The sequence below is a fragment of the Musca domestica genome, unplaced genomic scaffold (assembly GCF_030504385.1).
Source record: "Musca domestica strain aabys unplaced genomic scaffold, Musca_domestica.polishedcontigs.V.1.1 5, whole genome shotgun sequence".
Lineage (NCBI taxonomy): Eukaryota > Metazoa > Arthropoda > Insecta > Diptera > Muscidae > Musca > Musca domestica.
The window spans coordinates 7,082,202-7,103,991 of NW_026712346.1; the positions used below are offsets into that span (position 1 = coordinate 7,082,202).

The 21,790-nt window shown below is 32.6% G+C and overlaps 1 protein-coding gene across 2 annotated transcripts; it reads right to left on the reverse strand.

Moving 5' to 3' along the window:
• Positions 1 to 2,873: 2,873 nt before the first annotated feature.
• LOC109613959 (uncharacterized) lies at positions 2,874 to 5,093 on the reverse strand. Of its 2 annotated transcripts, XM_020039151.2 has the most exons (3): positions 4,696 to 5,093; positions 4,591 to 4,635; positions 2,874 to 4,490 (listed from the first exon to the last, which is right to left on the reverse strand). In XM_020039151.2, the coding sequence occupies exons 1-3, from the start codon at positions 4,928 to 4,930 to the stop codon at positions 4,387 to 4,389; spliced, it is 384 nt and encodes a 127-aa protein (XP_019894710.1). In that variant the 5' UTR covers positions 4,931 to 5,093; the 3' UTR covers positions 2,874 to 4,386. The 2 variants fall into 2 exon arrangements, with proteins under 2 accessions (XP_019894710.1, XP_058984156.1); XM_059128173.1 differs by having other exon boundaries at positions 2,874 to 4,635.
• Between the last annotated feature and the right edge of the window lie 16,697 nt (positions 5,094 to 21,790).

Below are 21,790 nucleotides of genomic sequence, written 5' to 3' on the forward strand. Positions count from 1 at the left end.
CGTCATTGACACAGCCATCCATATGATTGCATGTGAGTGTTACTATGTTTTGATTTACTTATTTGTCGCAGGCCCTTTTTTCCTCTCATTCTATTGCATTGAGTTCGTTTAAAACAGGTTTTATGTTGGAACGAAACCGTTAGAAATTTTGTAATGCAAATAATTTAATGGTAGTTTATTTTTTCGCCCTTTTAATAAATTTAGTTCGTGAGGGATAAAGACTGCGGTAAGTTGTGTGGCTCATAATATTTTTGTAAGTTTTAATTTTATATTTTTATTAAAAATAAACGCGCGAGTTAAGCAATAAACCCATATTAAATTAAATTGTTGGTGTTTCTGTTTTGGTCGTTTGGGTTTGTTGCCAGTGGTTAAATTCGCTATCCCTCCTAGGAGAAACTCACGTCACAGCCAGCGTCACAATTATTTCTTTTTATTTAAAATAATTAGCAAATTTTATATGTTCACCCAATATATACTGTATGAATCGGCGTCGGGCCATAAGGCTGAGGGCAACTAATGAGAGGATAAATAATAAAAATACCGTCAAAAAAATTACAGGTAACAACAGGAGAATCAATGGAAAACCTTGTATCGCACCGGATACCTGAAAAAATTTTAGCTGCCTCTTGTGAAATATTAATACCCGCAGAGACTCGTGGATCGACGGATGTGGATCTCAAATGCCGACTGGAAACTGTTGTTATACAGACGTCTCAGTTCTAGGGGGGAGATGAGGACTGGGACTTTTATTTTATTTCCGCTTGCCCGATCATAGTACGATCCTTCAAGCGGAGGTCCGAAAAATTGCAGTGTCTGAACTGGCTTTTAATGTCACCACGAGGCCGGCCACGACTTACAGAAGAGCGCACAACAGGGGCCAAATCACTGCATTCGTCATCGAGTTCTGTTTCGTATAGGGAAACATTTCGACCGCTGTAATTTTTTTATGTATTATTTTGGTTGGCCCACTTTCTATAGGGATAGAAGGTTTAGTACCATGTATCCATGTGTAGCAATGCTACAATTTAATCGATTTGTTCAGTGCTGGCAATATTTATATGTCGATTTCAGCTTCTTTGAGGAATTTAGCTACTATGTTCAGACGCTCTGAGCTTTGTGAATTTACGAAATCTTCAACGGTGAAGAAATCGCATAGTGCTAGGAAACATCTCCGTTTGGTATTATACTTACTGCATTCAAAAACAATGTGGGAAGCAGTTTCATCAACCCCGCAATCATTCCATAAATTGAATGCAACAACATTCATTTTGGCTAGTGTATTATTGCAAAAACAATGGCCGCTAAGTACACGATTTATCTGTTTTTGAGAGAAAGAATTAAATTTACAATTAACCAAGGTGTTCTGGATAGAGAAGGGAAAATTTTGTAAAAGTGAGAATTACCTATTTCATGATATTCACTGCTCCATTTGTTCCTGAGTGTATTCGATATTTGATTAATGGCAACCCCAATAGTATTGTTGTTGACTTAGCCATCAGTGGAGAAGATCTCGTAACCAGCATTCCTGAGATTATTAATTTTTTCAGTGGCAATTGCGGTTATTATTTCATGATTGGCCTCCTCTTTTTTAAAATTGGTTCCCTTGAAAAAGCAAGTGTCAACATTGATTATCGTAGTGTTAGGACTTTTGTCCATACCTTGGCATATCTGGTATTTATGCTTGTATTGATTCTTATGATTTCAGCGCCAGGAAGGTTAAATGCAACGCATTTAGCAAGTTCCTTGGCAGTAGCAAGTTGGAACCTGTAGCTGGGAGGAAGGTCACATGATAAATTATAGATAATGGCAGTGGGAGTTGATCTTATAAGTCCAAGGGCTTTTCTGAGACTTTCTTGAATGCATGTTTTGAGTTTATTTTCGGATTCCTTTGCAAAATTTGATAAGGACGATGCGCCATATTCAATTTTGGATCTGACAAAGGCTTGTAGAAATGTAACGCTCTAGATGGACTAATACCAAATTTGCAACCACTCAGAATTTTTAAGAATTTGCAGCTGATTTTGATGGCAGATGTTGATTCATTCATATGTACTTTAGCGGAACCACTAGAGGTGATAGTTACGCCAAGATATTTAATTGTATTTGTTTGACTTAATCAGATGTTGTTAATAATGATACCAAGTTATTGAGGTTTCCTGCTAAAGTGGACAGTATTAATCTTTTCCATATTAAACTGTAAGGATAATTTACCACATAATTCCTGAAATTCGTTTATCTTGCTTTGCAGCATAGGTATGGCATTGTTGATGGTTTTCTCATGTCAAACGATGAAAAAATCATCAGCAAACTAAAAAAAATTGCAGTTATCGTCAATTATTTGGTGTAGCGAAGCAGTGTAGATGTTGAAAAGTATGGGGCTCAAACCGCTGCCTTGAGGAATTCCATTACAAACTGATATGGATTTGTTACCCAGTAATAATGTTCTCTGTGACATGCCATCATAGATCCATTTTATGATGTGAGTGTTAAGTCCAGATTTAAAAAGAGCCAGTTTACCAATATCAGTGTTGTCAAAAGCTTTCCCGATGTCAATGCATGCACCAACAACAGTATTTTTGTTTTGCTTGTGAATTTCAATTGTGATAACTAGGTCGTTAATACAGTTTGTGGTGGATTTACCCAATGAGAAGGCATAAGAACTTTTTGGAACTATTTTCTTGATCTCTATGTTCCATATTAAACTGTAAGGATAATTTACCACATAATTCCTGAAATTCGTTTATCTTGCTTTGCAGCATAGGTATGGCATTGTTGATGGTTTTCTCATGTCAAACGATGAAAAAATCATCAGCAAACTAAAAAAAATTGCAGTTATCGTCAATTATTTGGTGTAGCGAAGCAGTGTAGATGTTGAAAAGTATGGGGCTCAAACCGCTGCCTTGAGGAATTCCATTACAAACTGATATGGATTTGTTACCCAGTAATAATGTTCTCTGTGACATGCCATCATAGATCCATTTTATGATGTGAGTGTTAAGTCCAGATTTAAAAAGAGCCAGTTTACCAATATCAGTGTTGTCAAAAGCTTTCCCGATGTCAATGCATGCACCAACAACAGTATTTTTGTTTTGCTTGTGAATTTCAATTGTGATAACTAGGTCGTTAATACAGTTTGTGGTGGATTTACCCAATGAGAAGGCATAAGAACTTTTTGGAACTATTTTCTTGATCTCTATGTATTCTAATATTAAAGGTTTGAGCGCGGCTTCAAATATTTTTTGGGGGGCACACATAAGACCAACGGAGGTTGGTTTTGAACAGATACGTGAAGAGCTAGTTATGTGTTCTAAGAATTTTTCATTCTGTTCGTCACTCCAAATATTATTAGGTGACTTTATTCTTTGATATTTTTTAACATTATTCATTTTAGACCATACCTCTTTAATGGGGACATTCCCAGATATGTCGCTTTGTAACTTTTTAAAGTTTTTCTTTTTTAATTTGGCAATGAGATTGTAAAATTTCCTTTCAGTTCTCGCTAAATTACAGGCATCAGTAAATGAATTGGTTCTTTGATAGATTTCTCTGAGTGTAGTTCTTTCATTATAGAGATTATTTACTTGGGAGTTCCACCATGGTTTGGGTACATATTTATTATTTGAGTCCACCACAATTGTATTCCGAGATATGGCTTGGTTTATCTTGATATTGGTTTGTTGGAAGTTGTCCTCAACAATAATACTTCTGATATCGTTGAAGAGGTTCTCTTTGTGTTGTATTTTGCCATTTTTGATGGCTGTTTTGTTACAGGTTTCGATGATGATAGGTAGGTGGTTACTATTGGTGATTTTACTATGTCTGACTGACCAAGAAAAGTTGAAAAAAGTACTGTTGGAAAAAGCGATGTCAATGGCCGAATGAGTGTTATTTAAAACAAAAGTGGGTTCACCAGTGTTGAGACATTAGAAGTTGTTGATATCAGCAAGTCTGGCAAGTACATCACCTAAAGGATCAGTGTGGGTATTTTCCCAAGAGATGGATTTTGCGTTGAAATCACCAACAAGTAAGGTAGGATGTTTAAGACAATTGATTTTCGGAAAAACATCAGTAATTATGTCTATATAATTAGATCTATTTGAGTTAGGAGGTATGTAAACAACAACAATATTGAAGGGATTTTTGATATTCATAATAGAGATGCCAATTACCTCATGTTCATTGTCAAAATTAATGAGTGAATATTTAAAACTGCGCTTAATATAGATGCCTACACCACCGTAACCATCATCTCTTTTTTTCCATAGAAATTATAGTTGCAAAGATTGGTACTTGTTTCATCTCTGACCCAGGTTTCAATTAGAAGAGCAATGCCAATTTTTTCGTTTTCAAGAAAGAGTTCTAAGATGTTTTTATTTTCGATTTTGTTTATGCTTTGTATATTGTACTGTAGCATTTTGAGTGCCATGATGGTTTATTTGGAATTGGTGGAGATAATCTCCTGGATGATGCTGGTATTTTCTTTAGGGTTCCTGTTAGGATTAACCAAGAGGAAATCAAAATTAAGTATTTCGTTTAAAATTTTTTCTTTGATATTCTTGAGTGTTGTTGTTTGTGCTTCGTTTAACTTACCGATTTTTTCGGAGGTTAGTTCATTGATGTTATTTAGCACCGTGTCTTAATCGTAAAAGAAATTATGGTTGTTAGGGCTGTTAACCAATGATTGCAAGGTCTTACCTGTGGAGATGTTACCTGTAATATTTGGGTTGGATTCAAAAAGGCTAGTAGTTGGGGCGTCGTCGCATTTCGCTAAACTCCCCTGTTGTTCGTCATCTTCCAGTTTTTTCTTCTTATTGACGTCCACTCTGTTCCCACTTCGACTACTGTTGCGGTTAATTTTCGGTTTATCTTTTTTGGTGGTTTGCCTACGCGGCGACAATGGAGGTGGAGGGATGACCACGTCCTCCTCCATGATGAAGTTTTGTGGTTTTCACTTTTAGCTTTTGTGCTAATCTGCGTGTCAGTTTCTGTATACTGACGCCACAGAGATCCCGTTACATGAACAGTACAGCTACGTCTATGCTTGAATGTTTTACGAATCTAAACACGTGTTTGGCGGAAATTGTTATCAGAAAAATTGAGAAAAATTGAAAGTTTTTTAGATAAAAGTTTATTTATTTTGAATTTGAAACACTTTAAATTAATTTCTGCACATATTTTTGTGTATTCGGCACGAAAGTAAAAAGTTAATTTTGTACAAGTACAGCTTGTACTTGATTTTGCATTTAATGCATAATAAAAATTGTAGCGTCACTTTGATAAAATTCACAAAACAAAGTTTTTCTTTTAAATCGTAAGCTTTAATAGAATTTTTAATGTTTTTCACGTGAAAACATGAATTTTTTAATTATTTTTCTTTAATTACGTTTTAAAAAAATTACACAAACGATAGCGTCACTTTTTTCACTTAATTCACAATCCGAACACTTGCGAGAGCAACCGTATGCGATGGCGTTGTCCACGATAATGACTGTAATTTTTTAGATCACCGCATTCGATCGCAATTTATTTTGCCTACTACTTTTTTACTTTGCTGTAAACATGTGGTAATAATGAAAAATTAAAGGGTTGCAAATGCGACATATTTCTCTGTTTATGCAATGGACAGAAAACGCTCGTCATGTTATGCCCTGTTTGATCAAACGCATAACAGTACGTGACATCCAGCCAAATGCTCGATGTCTCGTCATGTCGGTCAGACTCAAACCCATCGTTATAACACGCATTGACCAATAAATGAGGATGTTGAATAGTGTGTCATACAAATGTGTTCTTTCAAAAACTAGCAACAATAATTATTTATTTGATTTATAAAATTGATTTGATTATTGAAGAATACTATCAATTTTTGCTCTGTTCCAGAACTGCAAGCTTGTACCAGATATTATCGACAAAATTGCAAAACTAGTAGATTCTTACAGGTTCTGGAACAGAGTATTTATCGAACGTATACCTCAGTTATATAAGAAGCTAATTCATAAATTTAATTTAAAATTTATCTTATGTTTTATGATAAGAATTTTATGAAGATGCCAAAAATAAAATTTCAGCATATTTTCGTACTTAAAAGTTGAAACCTTTTTCTTCAGTGAGTGTCAGACCCCGTCCAAAATTGCAAACATACGCATTTTATATTTCTAAATGTGTTTATTACTTCACAATAACAACGCACACACAAATTCTCCCCTACAGTCGGAGTAACACACACACACACGCAAACTCAATTTGAGCACACGTACACAAATGACACACCATTATGTCGAAGACATGGTTCGCTGTCATCGTCGACATACTGCTTTTTTTGAGAACACCATGCAACTGGTCGAGTCGATCAAGCCACAATCGAACCTTTGACAGTGCCAGACATGAGTCAAAATGAATGTTGTTGTTGGGGGTCAATGTTGAGCAAATACTTAACACATGATTGAATAGACAAAGTCAGTGTGTTAAAAAAAGCATAATTAATACAATTCGTCTTGTGCTAGTCTTTAATAAGAATTTCAAAATAAGTTTTTGCGATCAAAATATGTTATTTCTGAAAATTTTAAATAAATGGGATGTGTTGAAATAAATGGGGACAAATGTGTTATGAATGCAAGTGTTTTTTTGTTTTCCTCGTCTTCGGACTCAGAGCATGAGTATTAATAAGGAAAAATATTCGTGACAAATTTAGTCCTTTAACATTGTCTGAAGAGGTGTAAGTGATTCTATTTAAAATAGAATAAAACTTATACTTTCACCAAGTCCTTGTTTCTTTTTGCTTTTATATCCGCATAAAAATAACTACATACTTTGTTTTCGATAGCATACAACTTCGTGTACAACTTCGAGTAAAAACAATTCGATAACGACTGCGGTGATCGGCGTAAACTACATTACAATGCTGAAGTACTCGATTTCGTCTGCGGTGATTTGCCTCAGGCCTATACTGGCTTAAGTGTATGCCCACAAGGACATGTGGCGATCGTTTTAGCCCTTCTTTTCAAACTAACCTACTTTAAGAAAAGACTTGTAAATTTGTTTCAATTGGGTACTTAACAAAGAAAAACTTATCGTATTAATAAAAATTATTATAGCCTCGTCATTATAGTTTTACTTTCATGGCTTTATTTGACTAGTGGGACTTGTCTGCTTGAACTTCTTTGGATTGCCGTTAAAAAGCGTTTCTCAATTTTGTAGTTTTGCCTTGTTAGGGCGAATATCGTATGTTTATGATTTATACGTTTCCATGTTCTAAAGCTGATATAATATCTGAATATAAAAAAATATTTATTTTAAAACCCCAGACCCCACAAAATAAGAATCACGACTTTCACCACAACTGTTTTCTGTTGTCTCCCGAATATTTTTATACCCTTCACCATAGTATGGAAGGTATATTAAATATGTTATTCCGTTTGTAACACATCGAAATATACGTTTTAGACCCCACAAAGTATATATATTCTTGATCAGCATAAAATTCTATGTCGATTTTGTCCATCCGTCCGTCTGTGGAAATCACTACAGCTTCCGAACGAAATGAAGTAGGTTGATAAAATTTTACTCAAATGTATATTATCTCTGCCATACTTTTGGCATTGAAAATGGGCCATGTATGTCCACGTTTTGGTATAGCACCCATATAATGGTACCCCCCTATTTTCTGTCTTTTGCAAATCTGTTTACTTCTTTCAGCTACTATCTAAATTGCACACTTCACAACAATTAAAAGAATAAAGAAAAAAAGAAGAAGCAGAGTTTATCAGCTGCAATTGTTTATACTTCTTCTATTAGAGAAACCATTATAAACCTGTGTCATTCAACAATTTTTTCAACAAAATATGGAACAACTAAAGAAGGATAATTTTGAAATAATTTTTACAGATGGTTCGGTTTTAAAACATTGCGCTAGTTAGCTTTTGTCCGTAAAAGTTCAGGAATTGTTTTCTCATCAAAAATATATATCATCCATGTCTGTTGAGCTAGTAGAAGTAATATAAGCGCTGTAATACGCTATAAATAATAATCTTAATAAAGTGGCAATTCTCCTCGATAATTTGAGTGGGATTCAAGCTATTGAGTGTGATTCGAAAGGAAACTATATAATTTATCAAATAAAGATTACCTCTTTAAAACTCAATGGTGGCATCGAAGTACATCTTATATCCGGGTATACCAATATACATTTGAATGAATTTCTGGATCAATCAGCAAAACGCGCTAAAGAAATAGGTACTTAAATTGAAACACTTATGCGGATGAAATTGGAGACTAATTTTATTTCATTCTTAAAAATTCTAAAAATAACAAGCCCATTTCCCGTCCCGATACAGAATTTGAAAATAATTATCCTATACTTTTTGTTGTAGCGATGTTGCAAAAAGGACTGGGCCACGTTTCCTAAATAAATGAAATAAAGAAAATAAAATATTTTTTTAATGCAGTAAAATGTGACAAGATAAATTACAAAAAATGCAGAGATGGGAATGCTTATTTGAAATGACTTTACATTCTTAATTTTACCATGGCTACTGTAAACGTTGGGTACAATTTCCAAGTGTTGTTATGGAAAGAAAGAATCATTCCCAACATATTGTAAAAGTCTTCATGCTTCTAATTATAATTTGTTTTGGTTTAAGAAACTTTATTTTCTAATATATAACTGCATGGAAAGGTTGTCACAATATCGGAAGTTAAGTATCTTTGAAAATTTCAACAGAATCTTTTGGTAAATCATATGTATATATTTTTTCTTTCGGTTGTATTAATGAATGCAAAAGGCAATCTGCTTGGAAGAGTATTGGGTGGAATAAGCAATTTTGTTCTGTATGGTTGTGTCATTGTATCCATAAACTAGGTTATAACAGTTATATGCAAGAAGAAATTGGCAGCACTAAAAGTTAATAAAAATTAGAGTCAGTATATATCATGGTTAAATTAAGAAGGTAAAGTCATTTCAAATAAGAATACCCACGTTTGCATTTTCTGTAATTTACCTTGTCAACTTTCATTGCATAAAAACTGGGTTTCCATCTCTGATTTGAGTATTTACAATGGATTTATAAATATACATTTTGACAATAAGATGTTGTCAATTGAATAATTTTGAAAAAATTGCAAACATATGTTTGCATGACTTTACTGGGTTTCCATCTCTGATTTGAGTATTTACAATGGATTTATAAATATACATTTTGACAATAAGATGTTGTCAATTGAATAATTTTGAAAAAATTGCAAACATATGTTTGCATGAGTTTACCTTCTTGATTCTACCATGGTATATATAAAAAATAAGAAAACCTATGAATTGCCATTTTTGGTAAAGAATATAGTCGTAGGCCCTGTAATAAAATTAGTAATTCTCAAATTGATCAGTACATTGTCCTCTACCAAAATGTGTCGATGTTGCAATAGGAAGTGTTTGATATGTTGTGTTTTAGTTGTTTTATTGAATGCCTTTTGAAATGAATACATGGTGTTACCTGATTATCGGTATATAAATGTGGAGGCACGAATATAAAATTATGTATTGTATTTCCTTTTTCTATTTCAGACGGAACCACATTATTATTTGCTATGCATATATTAATAATTTAATATTGTTAAAGGGTCTTCAATAATGGGTAATGTAAATCTAATTCCTCTTCTATGCGTACGTGAACTTCGGTTGTGTCATCAATAATGTCATTGGTAATTTTTTCTCGCTCTCAAATCAAAACAAATGATTTTGTTGTTGGTTTTGTAAAATAAAATCGACATCATAGACTAATGAATGCATAGACAATTGAAAGTTAGTTTTGTCTTTTTATGCAGGTAGCTCTTAGGTCGCTTTTGCATAGTCAACATGCTGATTGACGCAGTCGACCTACTCAACTATAAAATACATATTTTTCTATGGCATCACGTCATTTTCATTTATACTTTATTATGGAACAATGTTTAACTGATAAATATACTGCAATTCATACATTTTTTTGCGTTGATAAGCGGTTCGTTCGTCATTAGTCTATGTCGACATAACAAAGGTAAACAAAAAGCCAACAGAAATAAAACAAGTTAAAAAGCAGTAAGTTCGAGCAGGCCGAACTTTGAATACCCTCCACCATTTGGAACGAATTTGGAAATTTTCAAAAAATAAAATCCTTAAAAAATTTTGTTAAAATTTTAAAAATACCGAATATATCCGTTTTATTGGAGTCTATACGACGTGGACCTATGTATGCAATGTTTGCCATTAGCCATTGCCAAATTCAAATTCGAAACTTGAAATAATAATGTAGCTAAAATCATAAAATCAATACGATATGTATATAGGGAGGTACCGTTATATCGGAGCTGTGCGAAGACCTGTCTCAAACAATTTCCGTGGGTATTGTACACAAACTCGTCAAAATACCGAATATAGGTACTGATGTATATATTTATATATATACACAATTCTTTTTTTGAGTTTTCCTTTAGTTTTTTCTCTTTGGTCCAGTTTATTATTTGTAATACCACATTGTTTGGTATACAGAATATATATATATATATATATATATATATATATATATATATATATATATATATATACATATACATACATATATATATATATATATATATATATATATATATATATATATATATATATATATATATATACCAAACAATGTGGTATTACAAATAATAAACTGGACCAAAGAGAAAAAACTAAAGGAAAACTCAAAAAAAGAATTTTGTACAAAAATGTAATTATCTTAAAATAGGTGAAATATGTATTGTGAAATGATGTGCTGTTTAATCGATTAATCAATAATTAATATTGTAGGGGCAGGCACAGGAAACAATTGTCATAAGACAAGCGGAAATAAAATAAAAGTCCCAGTCCTCATTTGTTTCCAGTCGGCATTTGTGATCCACATCCGTCGATCCACGAGTCTCTGCGGGAATTAATATTTCACAAGAGGCAGCTACAATTTTTTCAGGTATCCGGTCCGATACAAGGTTTTCCATTGATTCTCCTGTTGTTACCTGTAATTTTTTTGACGGTATTTTTATTATTTATCCTCTCATTAGTTGTCCTCAGCCTTATGCCCGACGGCCTATTCATACCGTATCTATTGTATAAAATTGTCTCTAAAGCCCTAGTTGGTGTTGTTCTCATTGTTCCGCAGATAGTTATTACATTTTTATCTATAGCTGTCCACCAGACTACTGTTGCATATGTTAGAACACGTCAGTGTGTCATCCTTGGATTGAAACCGCATTTTGACATTGTGACACAGTCAATAGTAAGTCAGTAGTTATTCAAAATTGAAGTTTCCTACAGTTCTAGTTCGTTGGTGGCTGTTAAGTAAAACCGCTACGTAGAAGGAACTTCGGACGCAAAATTATAAAGACATGCTACCGGTGTGAATTTAATCATTCCTCGACATTTTTTATATAGCTGTTTATATATGCTTTGACTCTGGTTAAAAAACCTTGGTCCGCATTTGTTGTTGTTGTAGCAGCTCATACAGCTGTTTTCATTTTCTGACTCCATTCAATCTAGTTCTGCCTACACTCCCACTGCGGCCGGTTCTATGCACCGGATTGACTCAGAGGAACAATCCTTCGACCAGGGGCCGCCAACCCAGAATATACATAAATGTCCGCATTTGTCAGTGCGGCGGATGCATACTCCAATTTCCATCTAATAAAGCTTTTAAAAAGTCGAAGTGGTTTCTCTGGAACTATGCCCTTTGTTTCGATTTTCTACAAAGACCTAAAATGGTAAAGACTAGACAAAATGCATTTTGAACAAATTTTTTGTGTACAATACATAAAGTAATAGCTCATGACAGAGTTATGTTACTATAAAAACCATAATTACCGAAAGGAATGGCAAATAAAATTATGAAAAATCCAAAAATCTGCTTTCAAAATTCTATTCCATAGATGTTTCCGAAAATTTGCATTTTGCCTTAGCGGTTTAAATCAGTTAACATTGGTAACTATGTTGTTATGATATCATAACAACAGAGGTATTTTCACAGGGTTGCCATATTTTGACTCTGTCTTGTCCTATCTTTATACTTCTATGGCCCGTTCTTATATCTTCCCTTTATAGTCCACTTTTGTTATTCCTTACTTTAGGAAAAGTGAAGGATAAAGTTCACATTATCGGATTATCATTATTACATCTTTCCTTTAAAGTATATGCATTTCTTACAGAGATATGGCAAGCTTTATGTAAAAGTAACTGGTAGTCACAGCATTTTTTTCACAATGACATTTTAGGTTAAAAATAATAAACAAAACGAATTTGTAATTAATTTCGTGAAATAAATTTATAATTCAGTTCTTCAATATAAAATAAATGATTTGCGTTATCCATTTCTTTATTTAAATATATATATTTTGCTGCTATTGTCATATTATCAATTTAAAATATGGCAACATGAATTCAGTAAACCTTACATTAAAACATAAAGGGAAGATGGTCTGGCCTTTTGCTTATCGGACAGTTTTTATTTAAACGAGACTTGTAATAACGAAAAACGATTTATGTGTTCGGAAACATCACTTTTTTATCTATCGGAAAGATGTAATAACCGGCCTATGTCTTTGATTTCTACTCCGTTAGACTTATTTGAGGCAATTTAAAAACTCAAATCTTTTTTATATTTCTATTATTTTGGTGTTAATTCTATCACAAATAACATCTATTTCGCAAACTCTTCTATAAGAATAAGTAGTTATAGTCTTATTGGCATTAAAATTTAAACGTATGCCTTTACATCTATTGGAAACTCCCTCATTTTAGATAACATTATATTAAAATCTTGTATCGTTGTTATTATCAAGCATGTCAAAAATCGTATCGAAATGGTTTGAATTTCGTAATTCATAATCCTTCGTTTTTGTTTTAGCTTCTTCAGATTTCGAACGATTTGGTGAACTTTGAATTCTGTGTAAATATGGCAACATTATATATTGAATATGGTAACATTTGGGGAATGAATGAGGAATCAAAAGAAAACGCATGATTAGAAGTGTTTAAAGAGTTTTTTGTGCAAAAATAAAAATTGTAATTGATTGCTCAATTTCACTGATCACATATTTGTGGAAAGGGCCACCAACAGTTGTTGGATTTTCCATTTTATTGTGGCACAATTTTTTTAACGTATACAGTCCAGTCTGACCCAGTTTTTTTCCACCATCGGGTGGTCCCGAGGAATTTTGTTTTTCGGTAAGCTGTGACCAACTTAATTGATTAAACAGCACATCATTTCACAATACATATTTCACCTATTTTCTTTTTCTTTTTTTGAGTTTTCCTATAGTTTTTTCTCTTTGGTTCAGTTTATTATTTGTAATACCACATTGTTTGGTATATATATATATATATATATATATATATATATATATATATATATATATATATATATATATATATATATATATATATATATATATATGTATATATATATATATAGCCATATATATATATATATATATATATATATATATATATATATATATATATATATATATATATATATATATATATATATATTCTGATATACCAAACAATGTGCCTGCCCCTACAATATTAATTATTGATTAATTGATTAAACAGCACATCATTTCACAATACATATTTCACCTATTTTAAGATAATTACATTTTTGTACAAAATTCTTTTTTTGAGTTTTCCTATAGATTTTTCTCGTTGGTCCAGTTTATTATTTGTAATACCACATTGTTTGGTATATATATATATATATATATATATATAGTTTTTTCTCTTTGGTCCACTTTATTATTTGTAATACCACATTGTTTGGTATATATATATATATATATATATATATATATATATATATATATATATATATATATACATATAATGTGGTATTAAAAATAAAAAACTGGACCAAAGAGAAAAAACTAAAGGAAAACTCAAAAAAAGAATTTTGTACAAAAATGTAATTATCTTAAAATAGGTGAAATATGTATTGTGAAATGATGTGCTGTTTAATCAATTAATCAATAATTAATATTGTAGGGACAGGCAGATTGTTTGGTCCAGTTTATTATTACAAATAATAAACTGGACCAAAGAGAAAAAACTAAAGGAAAACTCAAAAAAAGAATTTTGTACAAAAATGTAATTATCTTAAAATAGGTGAAATATGTATTGTGAAATGATGTGCTGTTTAATCAATTAATCAATAATTAATATTGTAGGGGCAGGCACAGGAATTCGGCACTGCAAACAATTGTCATAGATTTTACGGAGAGCCCCCAGCATCTAGAGAGGGGCTATATCAAAGGTAATCGAGTGGTTGCCGAAACAAGTTGGTCACAGCTTACCGAAAAACAAAATTACTCGGGACCACCCGATGGTGGAAAAAAGACTGGGTCAGACTGGACTGTATACGTTAAAAAAATTGTGCCACTATAAAGTGGAAAATCCACAAACTGTTGGTGGCCCTTTCCACAAATATGTGATCAGTGAAATTGAGCAATCAATTACAATTTTTATTTTTGCACAAAAAACTCTTTAAACACTTCTAATCATGCGTTTTCTTTTGATTCCTCATTCATTCCCCAAATGTTACCATATTCAATATATAATGTTGCCATATTTACACAGAATTCAAAGTTCACCAAATCGTTCGAAATCTGAAGAAGCTAAAACAAAAACGAAGGATTATGAATTACGAAATTCAAACCATTTCGATACGATTTTTGACATGCTTGATAATAACAACGATACAAGATTTTAATATAATGTTATCTAAAATGAGGGAGTTTCCAATAGATGTAAAGGCATACGTTTAAATTTTAATGCCAATAAGACTATAACTACTTATTCTTATAGAAGAGTTTGCGAAATAGATGTTATTTGTGATAGAATTAACACCAAAATAATAGAAATATAAAAAAGATTTGAGTTTTTAAATTGCCTCAAATAAGTCTAACGGAGTAGAAAACAAAGACATAGGCCGGTTATTACATCTTTCCGATAGATAAAAAAGTGATGTTTCCGAACACATAAATCGTTTTTCGTTATTACAAGTCTCGTTTAAATAAAAACTGTCCGATAAGCAAAAGGCCAGACAATCTTCCTTTTATGTTTTAATGTAAAGTTTACTGAATTCATGTTGCCATATTTTAAATTGATAATATGACAATAGCAGCAAAATATATATATTTAAATAAAGAAATGGATAACGCAAATCATTTATTTTATATTGAAGAACTGAATTATAAATTTATTTCACGAAATTAATTACAAATTCGTTTTGTTTATTATTTTTAAACTAAAATCCGATAATGTGAACTTTATCCTTCACTTTTCCTAAAGTAAGGAATAACAAAAGTGGACTATAAAGAGAAGATATAAGAACGGGCCATAGAAGTATAAAGATAGGACAATACAGAGTCAAAATATGGCAACCCTGTAAAATATACCTCTGTTGTTATGATATCATAACAACATAGTTACCAATGTTAACTGATTTAAACCGCTAAGGCAAAATGCAAATTTTCGGAAACGTCTATGGAATAGAATTTTGAAAGCAGATTTTTGGATTTTTCATAATTTTATTTGCCATTCCTTTCGGTAATTATGGTTTTTATAGTAACATAACTCTGTCATGAGCTGTTACTCTATGTATTGTACACAAAAAATTTGTTCAAAATGAATTTTGGCTAGTCTTTACCATTTTAGGTCTTTGTAGAAAATCGAAACAAATTTGTCAACAGAGAAACCACTTCGACTTTTTAAAAGCTTTTTAGATGGAAATCGGAGTATGCATCCGCCGCAATGACAAATGCGGACATGTATGTATATTCTGGGTTGGCGGCCCCTGGTCAAAGGATTGTTCCTCTGAGTCAATCCGGTGCATAGAACCGGCCGCAGTGGGAGTGTAGGCAGAACTAGATTGAATGGAGTCAGAAAATGAAAACAGCTGTATGAGCTGCTACAACAACAACAAATGCGGACCAAGGTTTTTTAACCAGAGTCAAAGCATATATAAACAGCTATATAAAAAATGTCGAGGAATGATTAAATTCACACCGGTAGCATGTCTTTATAATTTTGCGTCCGAAGTTCCTTCTACGTAGCGGTTTTACTTAACAGCCACCAACGAACTAGAACTGTAGGAAACTTCAATTTTGAATAACTACTGACTTACTATTGACTGTGTCACAATGTCAAAATGCGGTTTCAATCCAAGGATGACACACTGACGTGTTCTAACATATGCAACAGTAGTCTGGTGGACAGCTATAGATAAAAATGTAATAACTATCTGCGGTACAATGAGAACAACGCCAACTAGGGCTATAGAGACAATTTTATATGTTCACCCAATAGATACGATATGAATAGGTCGTCGGGCATAAGGCTGAGGGCAACGAATGAGAGGATAAATAATAAAAATACCGTCAAAATTTACAGGTAGCAACAGGAGAATCAATTGTATCGGACCGGATACCTGAAAAAATTGTAGCTGCCTCTTGTGAAATATTAATTCCCGCAGAGACTCGTGGATCGACGGATGTGGATCACAAATGCCGACTGGAAACAAATGAGGACTGGGACTTTTATTTTATTTCCGCTTGTCCGATCATAGTACGATCCTTCAAGCGGAGGTCCGAGAAATTGCAGTGTCTGAACTGGCTTTTAATGTCACCACGAGGCCGGCCACGACATAACAGAAGAGCGCACAACAGGGGCCAAATCACTACATTCGTCATCAAGTTCTGTTTCGATCGCTGTAAACATTTCGATCACTGTAATTTTTAGATCACCGCATTCGATCGCAATTTATTTTGCCTACTACTTTTTTACATTGCTGTAAACATAGAGTGATAAGAAATTGGAAGCGAATAAGAATTAAAGGGCTGCAAATGCGACATATTTCTCTGTTTATGCAATGGACAGAAAACGCTCGTCATGTTATGCCCTGTTTGATCAAACGCATAACAGTACGTGACATCCAACCAAATGCTCGATGTCTCGTCATGTCGGTCAGACTCAAACCCATCGTCATAACACGCATTGACCAATAAATGAGGATGTTGAACAGTATGTCATACAAATGTGTTCTTTCAAAAAATAGCAGCAACATGCTACTATTATCAATAAACCAACGCTACCTGCTTTTAAGATTGCGCTACGAATTCTTAGTAATAATTAATAACGTTTTGACAATTCCTTAATAAAAAAATCCATTTGATTTATAATTTTGATTTGATTTATAAAATTGATTTGGTTATTGAAGAATACTATAAATTGTTGCTCTGTTCCAGAACTGCAAGCATGTACCAGATATTATCGACAAAATTGCAAAACAACTAGATTCTTACAAGTTCTGGAACAGAGTATTTATCGAACGTATACCTCAGTTATATAAGAAGTTAATTAATAAATTTAATTTAAAATGTATCTGATGTTTTATGATCAGAAGTTTATGAAGATGCCAAAAATAAAATTTCAGCATATTTGCGTACTTAAAAGTTGAAACCTTTTTCTTCAGTGAGTGTCAGATCCCGTCCAAAATTACAAACATACGCATTTTATATTTCTAAATGTGTTTATTACTTCACAATAACAACGCACACACAAATTCTCCTCTACCATCGGAGTAACACACACACACACGCAGGCTCAATTTGAGCACACGTACACAAATGACACACCATTATGTCGAAGACATGGTTCGCTGTCATCGTCGACATACTGCTTTTTTTGAGAACACCATGCAACTGGTCGAGTCGATCAAGCCACAATCGAACCTTTGACAGTGCCAGACATGAGTCAAAATGGGTGTTGTTGTTGGGGGTCAATGTTGAGCAAATACTTAACAAATGATTGAATAGACAAAGTCAGTGTGCCAAAAAAAGCATAATTCATACAATTCGTCTTAATTAATAAAAATTTTAAAATAAGTTTTTGCGATCAAAATATGTTATTTCTGAAAAATTTATACGGCTTCTCTGTGTTTAAATACATGTGGAGAAATGTGTTATGAATGCAAATGTTTATTTGTTTTCCTCGTATTCGGACTCAGAGCATGAGTCCAAAGTGACATTAATAAGGAATAATATTCGTGACAAATTTAGTCCTTTAGCGTTGTCTGAAGAGGTGTAAGTGATTCTATTTAAAATAGAATAAAACTTATACTTTCACCAAGTCCTTGTTTCTTTTTGCTTCTTTATCCGCATACAAATCACTACATACTTTGTTTTCGATAGCATACTACCCATCGTGTACAACTTCGAGTAAAAACAATTCGATAACGACTGCGGTGATCGGCGTAAACTACATTACAATGCTGAAGTACTCGATTTCGACTGCGGTGATTTGGCTCAGGCCTATACTGGCTTAAGTGTATGCCCACAAGGACATGTGGCGATCGTTTTAGCCCTTCTTTTCAAACTAACCTACTTTAAGAAAAGACTTGTAAATTTGTTTCAATTGGGTATTTAACAAAGAAAAACTTATCGTATTAATAAAAATTATTTAATAAAATGAGCCTCGTCATTATAGTTTTACTTTCATGGCTTTATTTGACTAGTGGGACTTGTCTGCTTGAACTTTTTTTTGGATTGCCGTTAAAAAGCGTTTCTCAATTTTGTAGTTTTGCCTTGTTAGGGCAAATATCGTATGTATATGATTTATATGTTTCAATGTTTTAAAGCTGATACAATATCTGGATATAAAAAATATTTATTTTAAAATTAGGAAAAACTTCTTAATTTGCTTACGTATCTCTAAGCCTTCCTCGTGTTGTACTGTTATCAGCTTCTCCAAACATTTTTGAGAAAATACTTTTCAATACACAGTTTTTTATATTTTTCCCGCAAAGGAAATTTTAGTTTCGAAAAACCTTAAAGACCTAAAATCATTTGCAGACCTCACAAAATAAGAATCACGACTTTCATCACAACTGTTTTCTGTTGTCTCCCGAATATTTTTATACCCTTCACCATAGTATGGAAGGTATATTAAATTTGTTATTCCGTTTGTAACACATCGAAATATACGTTTTAGACCCCACAAAGTATATATATTCTTGATCAGCATAAAATTCTATGTCGATTTTTACATCCATCCGTCTGTGGAAATCACTCCAGCTTCCGAACGCAATGAAGTAGTTTGATAAAATTTTACTCAAATGTATATTATCTCTGTCATACTTTTGGCATTGGCATTGAAAATGGGCCATGTAGGTCCACGTTTTGGTATAGCACCCATATAATGGTACCCCCCTATTTTCTGTATTTTGCAAATTCGTTTACTTCTTTCAACTGCTATCTAAATTGTACACTTCACAACAATTAAAAGAATAAAGAAAAAAGAAGAAGCAGAGTTTATCAGCTGCAATTTTTTATACTTCTTCTTATTTTGAGAAAAATAAAACTTGTGCTTGACAATATCTCATAATTTGTAGACTTCTATTAGAGAAACCATTATAAACCTGTGTCATTCAACAATTTTTTCAACAAAATATGGAAAAACTAAAGAAGGGTAATTTTGAAATAATTTTTACAGATGGTTCGGTTTTAAAACATTGCGCTAGTTAGCTTTTGTCCGTAAAAGTTCAGGAATTGTTTTCTCATCAAAAATATATATCATCCATGTCGGTTGAATTCTCTTCGATAATTTGATTGGGATTCAAGCTATTGAGTGTGATTCGAAAGGAAACCTCTTTAAAACTCAATGGTGGCATCGAAGTACATCTTATATCCGGGTATACCAATATACATTTGAATGAAGTTCTGGATCAATCAGCAAAACGCGCTAAAGAAATAGGTACTTAAATTGAAACACTTATGCGGATGAAATTGGAGACTAATTTTATTTCATTCTTAAAAATTCTAAAAATAACAAGCCCATTTCCAGTCCCGATACTGAATTTGAAAATAATTATCCTATACTTTTTGTTGTAGCGATGTTGCAAAAAGGACTGGGCCACGTTTCCTAAATAAATGAAATAAAGAAAATAAAATATTTTTTTTGATGCAGTAAAATGTGACAAGATAAATTACAGCAAATGCAGAGATGGGAATGCTTATTTGAAATGACTTTACATTCTTAATTTTACCATGGCTACTGCAAACGTTGGGTACAATTTCCAAGTGTTGTTATGGAAAGAAAGAATTATTCCCAACATATTGTAAAAGTATTCATGCTTCTAATAATGAAATATGTTTCTCATTTATAACCAGAATTCAATAAAAAAAAACGCTCTTGAAAAAGTTGGAAACAAGCCAACGAAACGTTGAGCAGAATATGAAATTAATTCGTTCATTTTCATTTAATTAACTTGACCATAAAAGCCCAATAAACACATATAGAATTTGTTTTGGTTTAAGAAACTTTATTTTCTAATATATAACTGCATGGAAAGGTTGTCACAATATCGGAAGTTAAGTGTCTTTGAAAATTTCAACAGAATCTATTGCTAAATCATATGCATATATTTTTTCTTTCGTTTGTATTAATGAATACAAAAGGCAATCTGCTTGGAAGAGTATTATGTGGAATAAGCAATTTTGTTCTGTATGGTTGTGTCATTGTATCCATAAACTAGGTTATAACAGCTATATACAAGAAGAAATTGGCAGCACTAAAATTTAATAAAAATAAGAGTCAATATACATCATGGTTAAATTAAGAAGGTAATTTCAAATAAGAATACCCAACAAAAAGCAAACAGAAATAAAACTAGTTAAAAAGCAGTAAGTTCAGCCGGGCCGAACTTTGAATACCCTCCACCATTTGGAACGAATTTGGAAATTTTCAAAAAATAAAATCCTTAAAATTTTTAAAAATACCGAATATAGCCGTTATATTGGGGTCTATACGACGTGGACCTACATATGCATTGTTTGCCATTAGCCATTGCCAAATTCAAATTCGAAACTTGAAATAAACGGTGAATAATGTAGCTAAAATCATCAAAATATCGTATATAGGGGATACCGTTATATCGGAGCTGTGCGAAGACCTGGACCAGCATAGGCAATTTTCTGTCACAGGCTATAACATCCATTACTAACGTCAAATACGATATCTCAAACAATTTCGGTGGGTATTGTACCTAAACTCGTCAAAATACCGAATATGGGGAGGTACTGACAAAACAAATGATTTTGTTGTTGGTTTTGTATAATAAAATCGACATCATAGACTAATGAATGCATAAACAATTGAAAGTTAGTTTTGTCTTTTTATGCAGGTAGCTCTCAGGTCGCTTTTGCATAGTCAACATGCTGATTGACGCAGTCGACCTACTCAACTATAAAATACATATTTTTCTATGCCATCACGTCATTTTCACTTATATTTTGTTATGGAACAATGTTTAACTGATAAATATACTGCAATTCTAAATTAAAAAAAAAAAAAATAAATAAATAAATTTTTTCGTTGATAAGCGGTGAGAGCATATGTTCGTCAATAGTTTCATTAGTCTATGTCGACATAACAAAGATAAACAAAAAGCCAACAGAAATAAAACAAGTTAAAAAGCAGTAAGTTCGGCCGGGCCGAACTTTGAATACCCTCCACCATTTGGAACGAATTTGGAAATTTTCAAAAAAATAAAATCCTTAAAAAATTCTGTTAAAATTTTAAAAATACCGAATTACCGTTTTATTGGGGTCTATACGACGTGGACCCACATAGGCATTGTTTGCCATTAGCCATTGCCAAATTCAAATTCGAAGCTTGAAATAAACGGTGAATAATGTAGCTAAAATCATCAAAATATCGTATATAGGGAGGTACCGTTATATC

Bases quoted from the DNA above. Each gene is read 5' to 3' on its own strand.
- LOC109613959 (XM_059128173.1), bottom strand. From the start codon at position 4,930: ATGGAGGAGGACGTGGTCATCCCTCCACCTCCATTGTCGCCGCGTAGG. The intron at 4,636-4,695 runs GTAAGACCTTGC...TTTACGATTAAG, and splicing joins TACAGGTAACATCTCCACAG to ACACGGTGCTAAATAACATC.